This window comes from Notolabrus celidotus, chromosome 21 (genome assembly GCF_009762535.1).
Source record: "Notolabrus celidotus isolate fNotCel1 chromosome 21, fNotCel1.pri, whole genome shotgun sequence".
NCBI lineage: Eukaryota > Metazoa > Chordata > Actinopteri > Labriformes > Labridae > Notolabrus > Notolabrus celidotus.
Window position 1 is genome coordinate 25,843,248 of NC_048292.1, and position 14,266 is coordinate 25,857,513.

Sequence of the window (14,266 nt, forward strand, 5' to 3'; positions counted from 1 at the left end):
GTTTAGATGAAGAATAATATCTGCGGGGCACTTACCATCTGCATGTGGTTGGGATAGAAGGTTTGTTCATTCAGGGGGAATTTCTCTGGACCCAGGGAGTGGTAGAGCTTGATCATCTGAGAAAACTGCAAAAGAAATAAACATGATGGACATCATCGTATGAGCAGCGCTGGACAGGAGAAGATAGTCTGAAGCTTATTGACTTAGCCTTTAATTCACAGTATAACATTAAGAACCAGACTTATTAGCATGCTTGATAATGTCAACATCAGACTGGACTACAAATGCAGAGTGGTTGTTCAGCTGGAGAGCAGAGAGATCCCTAGTTACCTGGTGGTTCAGGTGTGTAAGGTGTGAGCTCATACCCACCAACTGAGAAAACTGGGTAACAACAGTACCTCTGGATCTTTGGGAATCAGAATATGACAGCGGCTGTATCACATAAAAGTGTTGTGATGGGAAAAATACAGAGAAAATAGTATTCCTGTGTTGATTAGAAGATAGTAAGTTAAACACACAGAGTCCTTCTGTGATTTGTATATTGTTGAAACCAGGGAGTGAGAGGTCAAGAAGGTGACCAGGAAGCGAGAGGTCATAAAAAGCTCTCTGGTTCATCTCACAGCTCCATGGATTTGTTTAACGATGTGATCATCTGATACTCTGAAGATGATAAATACCATGCTGAATCTTCACTCTGGGTCAGTTGTGCAGACCTGGTCTTGTCAGATTACCATCTGAACGCTTTGCAAAGCTCACTGAAGGCCCAAATAAAGCTCCTAAAGACAAAGACATTGTTGTTTGAGTGTTTCATTTTCAGATTTCTACCATAGTGTCTCCTGGGTAACCTTGGGTATTTAGTGATTGAAATTATGTCAAACTAAGTTTCAAAAATATCAGAATTCGCAACACATTCATACGTCCTTGACTGATTAGCTGGTCAGTGTCCTGCAGATGAAGCAACACACATGTGTCGCACCCAAGAGTCATGCAAAACCGAATGGGCTTTTTGACAGCAAAGTAAAGTGCAGACAAATTTCCAGAGATAAGACTTACACGGAGTCGGGGCGCTGTTGGCCTAGCAGTCTAAATGCGCGCCCCATGTACAGAGGATGTAGTCCTCGTCACAGTGATCGCAGGTTTGACTCCCAGCCTGTAAAATTCACTGCATGTTTTCCCCCACTCTCTACTCCCCACATTTCCTGTCTCTCTCCAGCTGCCCTGTTCAATGAAGGCCAAAATGCCCAAAAATATACCATAAAAAAAAAAAAGACTTACGCAGAGAACATTACTTATATTGAAGTTTCTTAAAATGAGCTTCCATTCTGGTTCCACAGCCAGTTTCTCAAAAAAAAAAAGGCCGAACTGACTGGGATCCCCTGTGGGTAACACATTTACTATTGACAAGTACCCCTAACAAAAAAGCTGACTGTCCCTTTAAAAAAAAATTTCCACCACATGTGAAGTGTATGTGTCTCGGGTTAGACATAACTTGTTCCTTCAAACTTATACTTGAAGCAGCAAGACTTCAAGTTTGACCCCAGACAGAGCCAGGTGTCACACCCTTTCACTGCATTCTTGTACGTTCTTTTCCCTCCACAGGCTGAGTCTTAATGTGCAGCGGTGGAGGTTACTCGCTCCGCCGACACCAAACACAGGTGTTACAGCTCCCTTTAACAGCCCAAATAAATCAGGCGCAGGCAGCCGAGGGAAGGCCTCACAGCTCGTTTGTGTGGGTTAAAGCAGAGAGCAGGGGAAAGGTGCATTCAAAGAGTACTTACCACCCAGGGTTTGCTGCAGAAGTTGTAGATGGAATAGAGAGAGTTGATGCTCGGGACGCCGCCAAAGTGCATGCCGATCACAAGGTTCCTGAAGTCCTCGCCGGGGATCATGCTGTAGGCGTGTTGACGAATCAGGACGAAGTCTGGCTTGAAAGATCTGTAGCAGGAAAGAGAAAAGAGTAAAGACATTTACATCATATTCGATGGTAACAAACTTTGAGTCCATCTAACATTGAATCCATTGGCATCTTAAAATCCAGATTTTACTTTAGGTATCTGCAATTATATGATTATCTAATGACATCACAATCAGCCTTATCTGTGCTATTTTCTTGTTAACATTTGCAAGCTAGCATGCCTAACAAAAATGTCAGCATACTGATATCAGCTTGAATCTGGAAAGCATCACAGCATTTGAGAACCCAGAGACCTGCTTGCACAACTGTGGTCCTAAAAGTTGTGAGGGAATCTGTCATTCTTTGACTAAACAGTCATCTCCAGAGATTTTCTCAGGATGTGGCATGCTGAGCAGGATCAGGAAAGTTCATTCTTATTTACTTGTGTCGCCACATGCAACTTAATTCTTGCACAATTCAAAATTTCTGACTCATTTCAAAGCTTCTAAGTTCTTCTAAGTTGTCAAACTCACTGAAGTCTGAAAACTTTCCCAAGCACAAGATCTTCTATTGCTGTCATTTCTGGATTTGAAATAAGAATATTAAACTTTAACCTGTTGAGAGTCCCCTTGGTCCCGCCCTCAAGCCCACCCTGTCAATCATCATGAAAGCTGTCAGCTGTCACAGAACAGGTACGTGTAAACACAAAGTGAGGGTCAGATAACTTTTTGAAAGTCTAACACGAATCACCTCTCTAACCTGACAGTGCTCAGGTCAGACATGTTACCTGTCAGCACCTCGACACTCTGCATCTGGTCCTTGTGTTAACAGCCAAAGGCTCCATTATTCAGCTGCTGTGTTTGGTTGGAAGGGTGGAGAAATATTTCTTGGTTCACTTAATCTTTTTGGACCATCTATCCAATTAACACAATCGAATCCTTCCTTAAAACACTGTTCTGGGAGCAGGGCCAAGCGACCCATCAGGCACCTGGAGGCCTCATTTAAAGCAGCCTGCGTTTCACATTAACTCAGGAAACTCACTTTGACTGCAGTCATGGGTTACCCATTATTTTTTTCCGTTTGGATTACGGGTGTCATGCGTGTTTCAGATTCTTGACATTTTCTGTGGTTGTTTTTTAATCTGCAGTGGTAGCATGTTACTTATTGGATTGATCACTGAAGTGCCTATAGGTGCATTTCGACCAAGAGTTCTGGGGTCTTTCATCCCCCAGAACTACTTTCCCCTGAAATAAAAGGTTCCTGTACCCCCATTGTTGTCTGTGTTTCGACCGCGGGGCCAAAGCCCCGGGTAGATTGTGCAAATCAGGCCAGAGACGTATGGCGGAAATAAAAAGTAAAGGCAGTTCACCACCAGACCAGTAGAGGGCAGTAAGTCAAAGACGAATGCCATTCATCACAAATGACACCATAGAAGAAGATGGGCCAGTAGGTATCACAACAGTTAGCCTGTTAGCATGAAGAGACTCAGCTGGTGCTGTTTTAGATGGTGCTATATTTCATCACAGATGGATTCACTGAATCAACACGTGAGAGGAGATAAGCGCGAGTAGAAAAGACGTTTCAACACGGCTTTAAAATCCTTTTGAACTCAAAAAGCCGTGGCTGTTTTGGTTTAAACAGTGACCCTGTTAACTGGAGACTTTCAGCCTGATGCATCCCTCATAAACGTCTTTAGACGATCATTAAATATCTGATGAGGATATTGAATCTTAAAAATTCCTTTGTTGCAACAGCTGTGTAAACTCTACAAACACTGAAATGTTCAGCTGAGGGTCTCCAGTTTACAGGGTCACTTTTAAAACTGTAACACAGGGGGAGACACATTCATGATGGGCTGAGAGAAGACTACTGTTACAAGCTGCTAAATCAAGAGAATCACAGCTTCTTCTTTTGAAAAGTACACACACATACAAAAAAGATAGAACAAATAAAAACTAATGAAAGAAAGAGAAATCAAGTGAATCACAGATGTGTGTGATGTTATTGTGGACGGAGGGCAGAATAAAAACACTGCGGTTAATCTACCAATCAGACACGTTCAGCATTGCAGGCCCTGCCCCCCAAAAGCCCTGGGGCTTTTTGAAAAGTACTACCCCACTAGCAGGGGCTTTTTAGAGGGGAGATTATCTACCACTGAACTAAATTTAGACCCTAGTTCCACCGGTCGAAACGCACGTAGTTCAGGGGTTAAGTCCCGAGTTCCAGGGTAAAGTTCCTCCGGTCGAAAAACGCCTTATGATGTGAGTCACAGGATACGATGGAATCATTTACTTCCTGCATTATTTACATGATCTACATTGCAAATCTCTGTGAATCTGTGAAATTGGTGTAAATCATGTCGACAAATGCGGTAACCCATATGCAGTTTCCTTATGTTTTGTAGCCGCCATGACTTCAATGGCAACCCAGTGTGTGCTAATGCCTGCTGACAGTAACAGTAGCATGGTTAGCTGCATTAAAGACCAACCATGCTGCTGGTGGTGCTACTTTAATTATGTACAGCACTCTGTTTCGGCTGTGGTTGTTTTTAAAGTGCTTTATGAATAAAGTTGAGTTGAGTTGAGTTAATGAACCCATCTTAAAAGTATGTAGATTTGACATATGAGACATCAGCTACAACAGCCTGGTTACATATTGAAGAAATGAAAACTTCACAACCCGTTTAACACAACCTCAATTCCCCCCAAAATTGGGACACAGTGTAAAGTGATGATGGGAATCCATATTTAATTGCTGCAAATGATATAAAGCTGAAACTGAACATTTTTATTGTGTCATGAAACAATATGTGCTCATTCTATAAATCATGCTGTCAACATGTTTCGAAAAAGTTGAACTGGGACAATAAAACACTGAAAAAGATGGAAAAAACAAACAAAAAGAAAAACAGATGAAGGAACATTTCCCAACTAATGAGGTTCAGTTGCAACAGATTAGTAACAACTGTGTACAAAAAGGGCATTCCAGAGAGGCTGAGTCTCATTAATAAAAGATAGGAAGAGGTTCCTAACTGAGAGACTGCATGAGCAAATAGTTCAACATCTTCCAATGAATGCTTGCAAAGGATTTTGGGATTACACCATCTCCTGTACATAATATCCTCAAAAGATAGAAAGAGGTGAAATATCTGTACAAATGGAACAAGCCTGAAAACCAATACTGGATGGCCGTGATCTCCAGGCCTTTGGGATATACTGCATTGAAAATAGACATGACTCTGTAGTGGGAATCCAAAAACATCTATGAACACAGTTTTTTGATATATCAACAACTGTACCACAAAAGGAAAGAGGGAACCATTTATGAACAGGATATTGAAAAGCTGGCGACTTCTCGAGACCCAAGCCTGTTTAAGATGGACTGAGGTAAAATGGAAAAGTGTCATATAGTCAGACAAATCAAAATTTGACATTGTTTTTGGGAACTAAATATATATATACAGTATATTATTAAAAGTGACATATCACGCTTTTATCATCAAAATATATTGGTCTAAGAGGTCCCCAAAACATGTCTTTAAAGTTTATGCTCAAAAAAACACTTTGAAATCAGATTTTGGTCTGCTTGAAAAACCCTCTTCTTCAGCCCTCCTCAGAACACTCTGTTTTCTCTCTGACCACGCCCCCTCAGGAAGTGGATGTGGCCTCGGCTGTCCAGCACGTTGATCTAATGTTTACATGTTGGCTGAATATACACGGCTGCTCAGAGATCACGTTACTTCAACCCTCTGAATCTGATCCAGAATCTGATCCTGACGGAGAGGCGCCTGTAGCAGGACCTTTCTGAAGGATTGGTCACAGATTTAGTGTTTCTTGTTGTTTTATTTATCAGTATGTCGACGTGTGTCTTGGTACACAGCTATGTGGCTATGCTAACTAGCGCTAGCACTTATCCATGATAAATAAAAATCCTCCACTAGATCTTCAAATCTGCAGGCCTGGGGAGTAAAACCGACCTCTACCAGAAAGACAGCAGGACCTTTCTGAAGGATTGGTCACAGATTTAGTGTTTCTTGTTGTTTTATTTGTCAGTATGTCGACGTGTGTCTTGGTACACAGCTACAGCTATGAACATGTAGCTATGTGGCTATGCTAATTAGCGCTAGCACTTATCCATGACAAATAAAAATCATCCACTAGATCTTCAAATCTGCAGACGTGGGGAGTAAAACCGACCTTTGTGTTTATTAAGACAGCCTACAACTAGCATGCCTCCCTCCTAAGCTCCTTGTTAGCACACATTTGTGCAGGTAATGAAAAACGGAGGAGGGATTCAGTATTATTTTATACAGTCTATGGGCTGAACAAGCTCCGAGCTCTGACTCCGTGACAGACCGGATATTGTTGTTACGTAACAAAAACACGGAAGTCTGAAACGGCTCGTTTCACACACATTTACAGAAAGGTGTAGAAATCAGAACAGGGGCAGAATGGATTTTTTTCATTCTCGGGGGGTTTGTAGAAAGGGACACATATTTCAGGTAGAGAACCATTAAAAAGTCAATTTTGCATGATATGTCACCTTTAATATATATGGTTTGGTCAGGCAATCATGCAACACATTCAGAAGCATTGATACATGTATGCACAGCTATGCACGCACAGGAAGTGGAGCTGCAGGTTGTAGAGTGAAATTATATCCAGGCTCTTTAACAGCCTCTGGGTCCTCAAGTGTTGCTTATGTTAGACCGGGTCAGGACTGGCTGGATGACTGAGGACTGATCTGGTCTTGGCGACAGAGTGACTACAGCTGTTTCCCCCTGCTGCTATACTGCACTCAGCCTCAGTGGCAGCAGACCAAACGATCTGCTATTTATACTGCCTGAAGCTGTTTATTGGAGCTCAAGAAGCAAACAAGACCAAGCAGACCATGTGAAACACAAGTTGGCGATAAATACACTGGTTCGTTTGTGAGATGAGCTATTGGTAAAACTCTCGAGGACAACATTCTGAGGATGCATTGGCTGCATTGGTCACATCACTGACTCAAAATACACCTGTCTTATCAGCCTTGAACATAATGTAGTGCTGCATCCAAGGGATTGCAGGTACTGGAGCAAGTAGAGTTGCAACTATTGCTTCCTTCCACTAGCAGCATTTTTTTTGTCATTAACACAGTAACAGAAAACCCAATCTCAATGTGTTACCGCTCACATTGTATGACTGTCCTTGGTGATGGTTCTTCACCCAAGAGACAAGGATTCAAGTCCACTGTGAATCATAGTGAGAAAGAAGCTGCCATTTCTACCTAAATCCTTATTTTGTACTGCATTTAACATGAAGTAGATGTACCTACTGCTAATCATTGAAAACCATTCTGCAAGAAATTCCATAATCTGTGGGTGAGGATTCAGATTTTGGTATTTGGAGACTTTGGGGGTTTGTTAGTCACACAATAATATCATCCAGTGGTGTTCCATGGATGAACCCAGGAAAACTGTACATGAAGTCTGCAATAATACAATCATGGCCGTCATCTAATGATGATTTAGTTAAAGTTAATTTCTATAAACAGAGATCTGCATGCAAGTGTAGCTAATAACATCTTCAAAGATGTCAACTTGTTAGTTTGACTGTAAATAATGAGATTGCATGGAAAACTAAGTATCAGTTGGCCTGATCCCAATCTCAGCATCCATTGGCAGTCATCGTCTATCATCGGCCGTTGATGATATAAGCCTCTGGGACTGGATGCCAGGTTCTCTGTGATTCTGGTGTAGCCAGTGATTAGCGTTGAGCTACTTCAAGCCAACACTTCCTTTCCTTTCCAGCATCTACGTCAGCAAAATAAACACCAACATTTCTATGTCCATCACATCCCCCAGAGTATCGCCTGTTCATCTGTTACCAGTATACAGTATTGTCCCAGTTCAACAGTAGATAGTAAACTCAACAGAGGCTTCACTCTGGTTTACTTCAGAGGAATGAGCCTCAAAGAGAAACTGACTTTATGTGATTAACTTGCACTTAGCGTGTCGTCATTTTGCTGAAACGATATCATGATGCAGATTTGTGAGAAGGAAAATCACAAGCGTTGTCAGGTCTGTTCTCACGAGGACAACAGGGCAACCTCAAAGACCAGTCTGTTGAATAGAGCACTTGCATGCAAGTATGATTTTAAACAGACAGAAATAATTGTCCGACCACCAGTGATCGGAGCCAGGATGGTAATACTGCAGATTCTGTTCTTCCTGCTTTGGCTCTCCACACATGCAGATTTTTCTGCATACACTACAGCAGAAAAATAGATTGATTAATACAAATGACATGTAATTACTGTTCCCCCTGTTACTACAACATGCTAACTGTCTCCAACAAAAACAAACTCACACGCACCACAAACACTGCCACCAAAATCATCCGCCTCCCCACACCCAACCTGTCTGACCTTATCAACCTCATCATACGCAGAGCACGCACCATAACACTGGACCCCCAACACCCCCTCTACTCAGTCTTCACACTACTACCATCTGGTTGCAGATACAGATCCCTTTAATGTAGGCGAGCCCGGTTTGACAGGAGCTTTGTCTCGTCGGCAATAGCACTGCTTAATAAAATGCCCATGTATGTGTCCAGTGTGTATATACAGTATGTATCTGATGTGTTTATGTGTCCTGTGTGTTTATATGTGTCCTGTTTGTATATATGTGTCAGGTGTGTTCATATGTGTCCGGTGTGTATATATATGTGGGATGATGTGCACCTTTGTTGCGGGGCTGGGTGGATGTTTATTGTTTATTTGTTTTGTATATATGTATTTTTTGTACAGACGGTGACAACAAATGTCCTTATTAAGGACAAATACAGATCTATCAATCTGTCTGTCTGCCTGCCTACCTACCTACCTATCTATCTATCTATCTATCTATCTATCTATCTATCTATCTATCTATCTATCTATCTATCTATCTATCTATCTATCTATCTATCTATCTACCTACCTACCTACCTACCTACCTACCTACCTACCTACCTACGTACCTACCTACCTACCTATCTGCCTGCCTGCCTGCCTGCCTGCCTGCCTGCCTGCCTGCCTGCCTGCCTACCTACCTACCTACCTACCTACCTACCTACCTACCTACCTACCTATCTATCTATCTATCTATCTATCTACCTACTGTGGAATCTTGATTAATATCCTCTATTATAATCATGCATTTTCTTTAAATATAATCATGTTTTTCTTATTATGCTCATGTATTCTTCTTTTAACAATTATATTCATGTTTTCCATTTTATATGTTTTATTGAAGAAACCAGCAAATAGTAAGGCATAAGGCCAGAGATCTGTGCAGATCTCTGAATAAAGGTGAGACTGAGGTCAGAGCCCCAGCTTCTGCAAGTTCAATGCAGGTTCAGCCCGGATGTGGTTAATTCATCTATTTATAAGTTGTTTTGCAAAGACCGAGAACCGACCCTAGCCTCATATTGCAGTTGAATGTAAGCGAAGGGGATTTTTGGTAACTATGCCAAACGCTTTGTGTTAGATAAAAGAGCCGACGTACGCTTTTAAGAATTGTTGATATGTGCTTTTGATAATCACAAATGTCGTAAGATGAATACCATATGTGCAGACGTGTGCTTTTTGTAAACAACTAGACTGAGGAAATGTCTCTGTTGTTTCCAGGGTACCATGTTCACCTGACAAGACCCTTTGCTCACCCTTGATTGCAACTCACCCACACCTGTTACCCCCCCTCCTTTCTCCCCCAGCCTTTGTTCTTCCTTACATATGAACAACTGTATTAAGGTCACACGTACACATGTTTCCCCCCTCCCTTTTTCCTCCCTTATGTTTGAAGAACTATAAAGTACTGAGCATCTCTGTCATTCAGCGGAGAACTTCAGATGCTCTTGAGTATGCTGTAACTTCTCTCTCATGCTGCATGAATAAACTTTGTGTGTAAACTTTGATACTGAGTTCGAAGCCTCATTTCTGGTCACTGCTCCACTGGACGATCGCCTCACGGCTGGGTCACCCTACCACACTACCTATCTATCTATCTATCTATCTATCTATCTATCTATCTATCTATCTATCTATCTATCTATCTATCTATCTATCTATCTATCTATCTATCTATCTATCTATCTACCTACCTACCTACCTACCTACCTACCTACCTATCTATCTATCTATCTATCTATCTATCTATCTATCTATCTATCTATCTATCTATCTATCTATCTATCTATCTAATAACATCCCAACCATGGGACCCAGGATTGTGTTACTGCATGTTCTATTCTCCCTGCTTTTGCTCTCCACCCAGGCAGATTTTTCTGCATACTAAAGAAAAATAAATTGATTAATAAATCACATGTAAGAATCTTGTATATCTTGTTGAGATACAAAGGGCGGTGAAAAGTGTTTCATTTGATTGCATGGGCTGAGGATGCTTTGATTACACACAAACTTAATCACTGTTTTTTGACAGCCTTATGTCAAACACTTGCAAATACATATGTTTAGAGAAAATTGAATAATAATTTGGATCAGTTCTTTTTCAGGATTAATAATAAACCATATAGACATTGGTGACTTGCTGTTTTCTTTAATCTTATGGAGACGTTTTTATCCATGTGGTGGATGTTCACAGATGAACAGTATGTTGGAAAAAAACAACCTCTCATCCAATGCTCTAATCCATTGTGTGTGTTCAACTGCTGTACCACTGCACGTGTTTCCTCCATGCAAAGCTAAGCACAGACATAATATCACAAAGAACACACCTTTGTATTACCTCATTACCACAGAAAGGCCAAACTCAGGACATCAAGCACAGTGGGATGGCTTTCATGGGGCTATATTTAATGGAGCCAGTGCCCTGTAGCAGCAGAGCATTACAGAGGTTTGCCACCCATTAACTTTGTTTTCCTGCCTGAGCAGGGCTCCCTGCAGGTCGCAGATTACACAGAAGCAGCACATCTATGCTTTACGATCTGAATCAGCGAGGCCCTACAGTCATCACTTCTCGGGCGATATGCTAATGTGCCCTTTGAATGGGTTATCAGCGGTGCAATAAAGGCTGATAACAGGCACTGATGGGGATAAAGCAGGGTTATAGATCAGGACATGAGGAGGGAATGGATCTATGTGGAGTCATGAGCAACACCTTAACAGTAAATTGAGCGGGGTATGTGCAGATGGGCTGGTAGAAATATCCATGTAAACAAGTCATTCATATAGTAGAGACAAATCAACCTGTGAAAAGGGTGAGGAGGTATAAAGAAAACACAAGTGAACAGTTTCTCTTGTGTGTCTTATGCTGGTGAATCTGCCTTTTGTTGATGTTGAATATAACACAGACGGACACTACTCTTAAAAGGAAATCTTTCACAGCCTGGCTTATTTCTTGAGTGTTTATCATAAACTCATTAGTAATGACAGTGGCACTGCATTAGGGTTCATGATGGTGTCTTTGGGGGACTGAATCATGTTTCAAACCATAACTATGTCTGCAGCTACTTCAGTCTGATATTTCTCGGGTCTTCGGTCATCTCTCAGCAACATCCTATCAAGAAGCAAAGGTGTCTTTCTTTTAATCATGTTTCCTACCAGCCACCAAATAAAGATGGTAAAAGTTAATGACAAGAAAGTGAAAGTACAACAGATCCAAAGAGCGATATCAATCAACCACCATGAGAAAATGAGCACATGGTTATTATTCCTTATTAGAGGTGTGCAGAAATGTGAATATCTAGTGATATCTAGCTGTTATATTCTAGACTGAATGCTCCCTTGCTCACCCCTTTCTTTGGTGAAGTGACGGTGGCCTTTGAGGGACAAGAAGCTGTTTGTTTTTGTTTGTTTTTACCATCAAAAACTCAAAACAATACAAATTCTTTTACACACAACAACCACCACTCGCTTTTTTGTCCTCCGATCCGTGCGGATACTCACTTAATACAAAAACGTGCTTGGCTGTTAGTATTTTGTCTGTTCTGTGCTACTGTAGAAATGGTGGTGTAAGATGGTGGCCTTCATGGAAGGCTTTTTTAGTCTTGAGACCACTGAAAACACTTTCACACTACATGTCACATTCACCAACCTCACCTTTGAAAAACATGTCACTAACATCACCAAAACCGCCTTCTTTCACCTGAAAAACATCGCCCGACTCCGCCTACTACTCTCCAGCTGAAACCCTGATCCAGAATCGACTACTGTAACAGCATCTTATATGGTTCATCATCCAAAGTCCTCAATAAACTCCAGTACATCCAGAACTCAGCTGCCCGTCTACTCACTCACTCCCGTTCCCTTGATCACATCACCCCTGTCCTCCAAAACCTCCACTGGCTTCCTGTCCCCCAACGCATTCACTTCAAACTCCTCCTCCTGACTTACAAAGCCCTCCATCACCTGGCCCCCTCCTATCTCACTGACCTGCTTCACCCTCACAACCCCTCCCGTGCTCTCCGCTCCTCTGATGAAAACCTCCTCTCCCCACCCTGTAGGACCAAGCACCGAACCTGGGGCGACAGGGCTTACTCCATTGCTGCCCCCGCCCTCTGGAACTCCCTCCCCAAACACATACGCAACTCCACTGACCTCCAAACATTCAAATCCCAGCTCAAAACACACCTCTTCAGAACTGCTTTGAACTGTTAATGTTTTTATTTCCACTGTGTTTCTAACTTGTTTCTTTTACTGTGTCTTTTATTATGTGCTATTTGTGAAATGTCTTTGAGTTCTGTGAAAAGCGCTATATAAATAAAATGTATTATTATTATTATAATTATTATTATTATTTATTATTATTCACAAAACATTCAGTCCAGGTTGAGATGGTCAACAGTTTGGAATGAAACAGCGAAAACTCAGACTCCACTCAGATTCTTCTTCAGTGACTCAGACTTGACTCAGGCTTCAACATTGAGAGTGGACTTGGACTCCAGGCTGGGGGACTCGACTACAACACTGGCATTTAGTACCAGACCTTTCAATCCACCCACTCCCTTGAGTGGACAGCTTTGTGACATGGAACAGTGGTTTCCATGTTGAAAAAAAGGAACTGATCCAATGAGCGCTATTAAGTGACTACCACTAGCAAAGGATTCAAATCCACTGCTGTTGGCCACTATTGTCAAGCTTTGGAACAATATTAACTGAATTCAATGATATCTGTTTTATTTGATGCAAACAAACTGGTCTTGAGAAATAGAGCAGGTGAGGAAGTGCTAAAAACTGCAGTTCCTTGAATGTCCACTTGAGGCTGGCTGCAGCAGCACTAGAAACCACATACACACCCATTCAAAAAGCCCACTTACAGCAATAATCAACAAGTTTACAGTCTGGTATAAAAAACTGATTTTGGTCTGAGTAGCTCATTTCTTTATCGGCACCAGTATTAATTTCGTTAACGAAATTATGACGATAAATGTTCGTCAACGACTCAATTTTTCATGACTGAAACCAGACTATGACGAGCTAAAGTGCTTACCTGATAATAAAAACTTTGACAAAAATATGTTTTGATTTTGTTGACGAGACAATGACGAGACAAAAACATAGTGGCTGACCGTTGAACATTCAAAATTCATATTTTACCCTTCTGAGCGTCTAATCTTTAATAAAAGTGATGACTTCCTGTGACAGACTGAGTTATTATCTGAGGGGCTCAGTGTTAGCTTGGTCTCTACCTGCAGCAGGTGTGCTTTATGAACCAGCTCTCCTCACCTCCATGCATCTGTCTCGTCTTCATTGAGGATTTTTACCCCCGGTGTGCGTTAGTGGGGATGTCTGTTTCTGTTTTAGGACTATTTGAAGTTTGCCGTTTTTGCCGCCATCACTGTAAAAAGCTCCACGTCTACAGCTTGATCCATTCCAGTTTGGTGAAACAGACACATTTAATAAGTTTGGATCAACTCCTTGTTGAAAGATGCAGATACATTTCAGAGTGGCGTGAACTGACTGTCTGTCCAGTGCGCCTGTCACTGTAGGTACATTCAAGGACCGTCGTAAATGTGCAATGCAGTCCTTTCATGGCATTTTTCTGTGAATCAAGAGAATCAAAATACAGTCACAGTGGTCACAGAGAGAATGTTTTCTTTTGACATTTTAGCAAGGACAGGCTGAATTATTTAACTTAAGATATTACACAAAAGAGTTAAATGAGTGTTGACGATTTGAACTCTTGGTATAACCCTGTTACCAATATCTGATCGACTACATGAATTATTTAAAGACTAGATCAAAGACTAAAATGATTTGAGTTTTCGTCGACTAAAACTAGACTACAACTATAAAGGGCTGAGAAGACTAAAATGGGACTAAAACTAACAGGCATCTTCGTCTAAAGACTAAGACTAGATCTAAAATAGCCACCAAAATTAACACTGA

At 41.4% G+C, this 14,266-nt stretch overlaps 1 protein-coding gene across 1 annotated transcript in view; it reads right to left on the reverse strand.

The window, feature by feature from the left end:
- The window catches only part of LOC117805130 (synapsin-3-like), a 205,361-nt gene that overhangs the window by 82,195 nt on the left and 108,900 nt on the right, over nt 1-14,266 (reverse strand). The window contains exons 5-6 of the mRNA XM_034673744.1: nt 1,779-1,935; nt 36-125 (exon numbers count right to left, since the gene is read on the reverse strand). Of these exons, the coding sequence (XP_034529635.1) occupies nt 36-125; nt 1,779-1,935 (247 nt within the window). The remainder of the gene's footprint in view (nt 1-35; nt 126-1,778; nt 1,936-14,266) is intronic.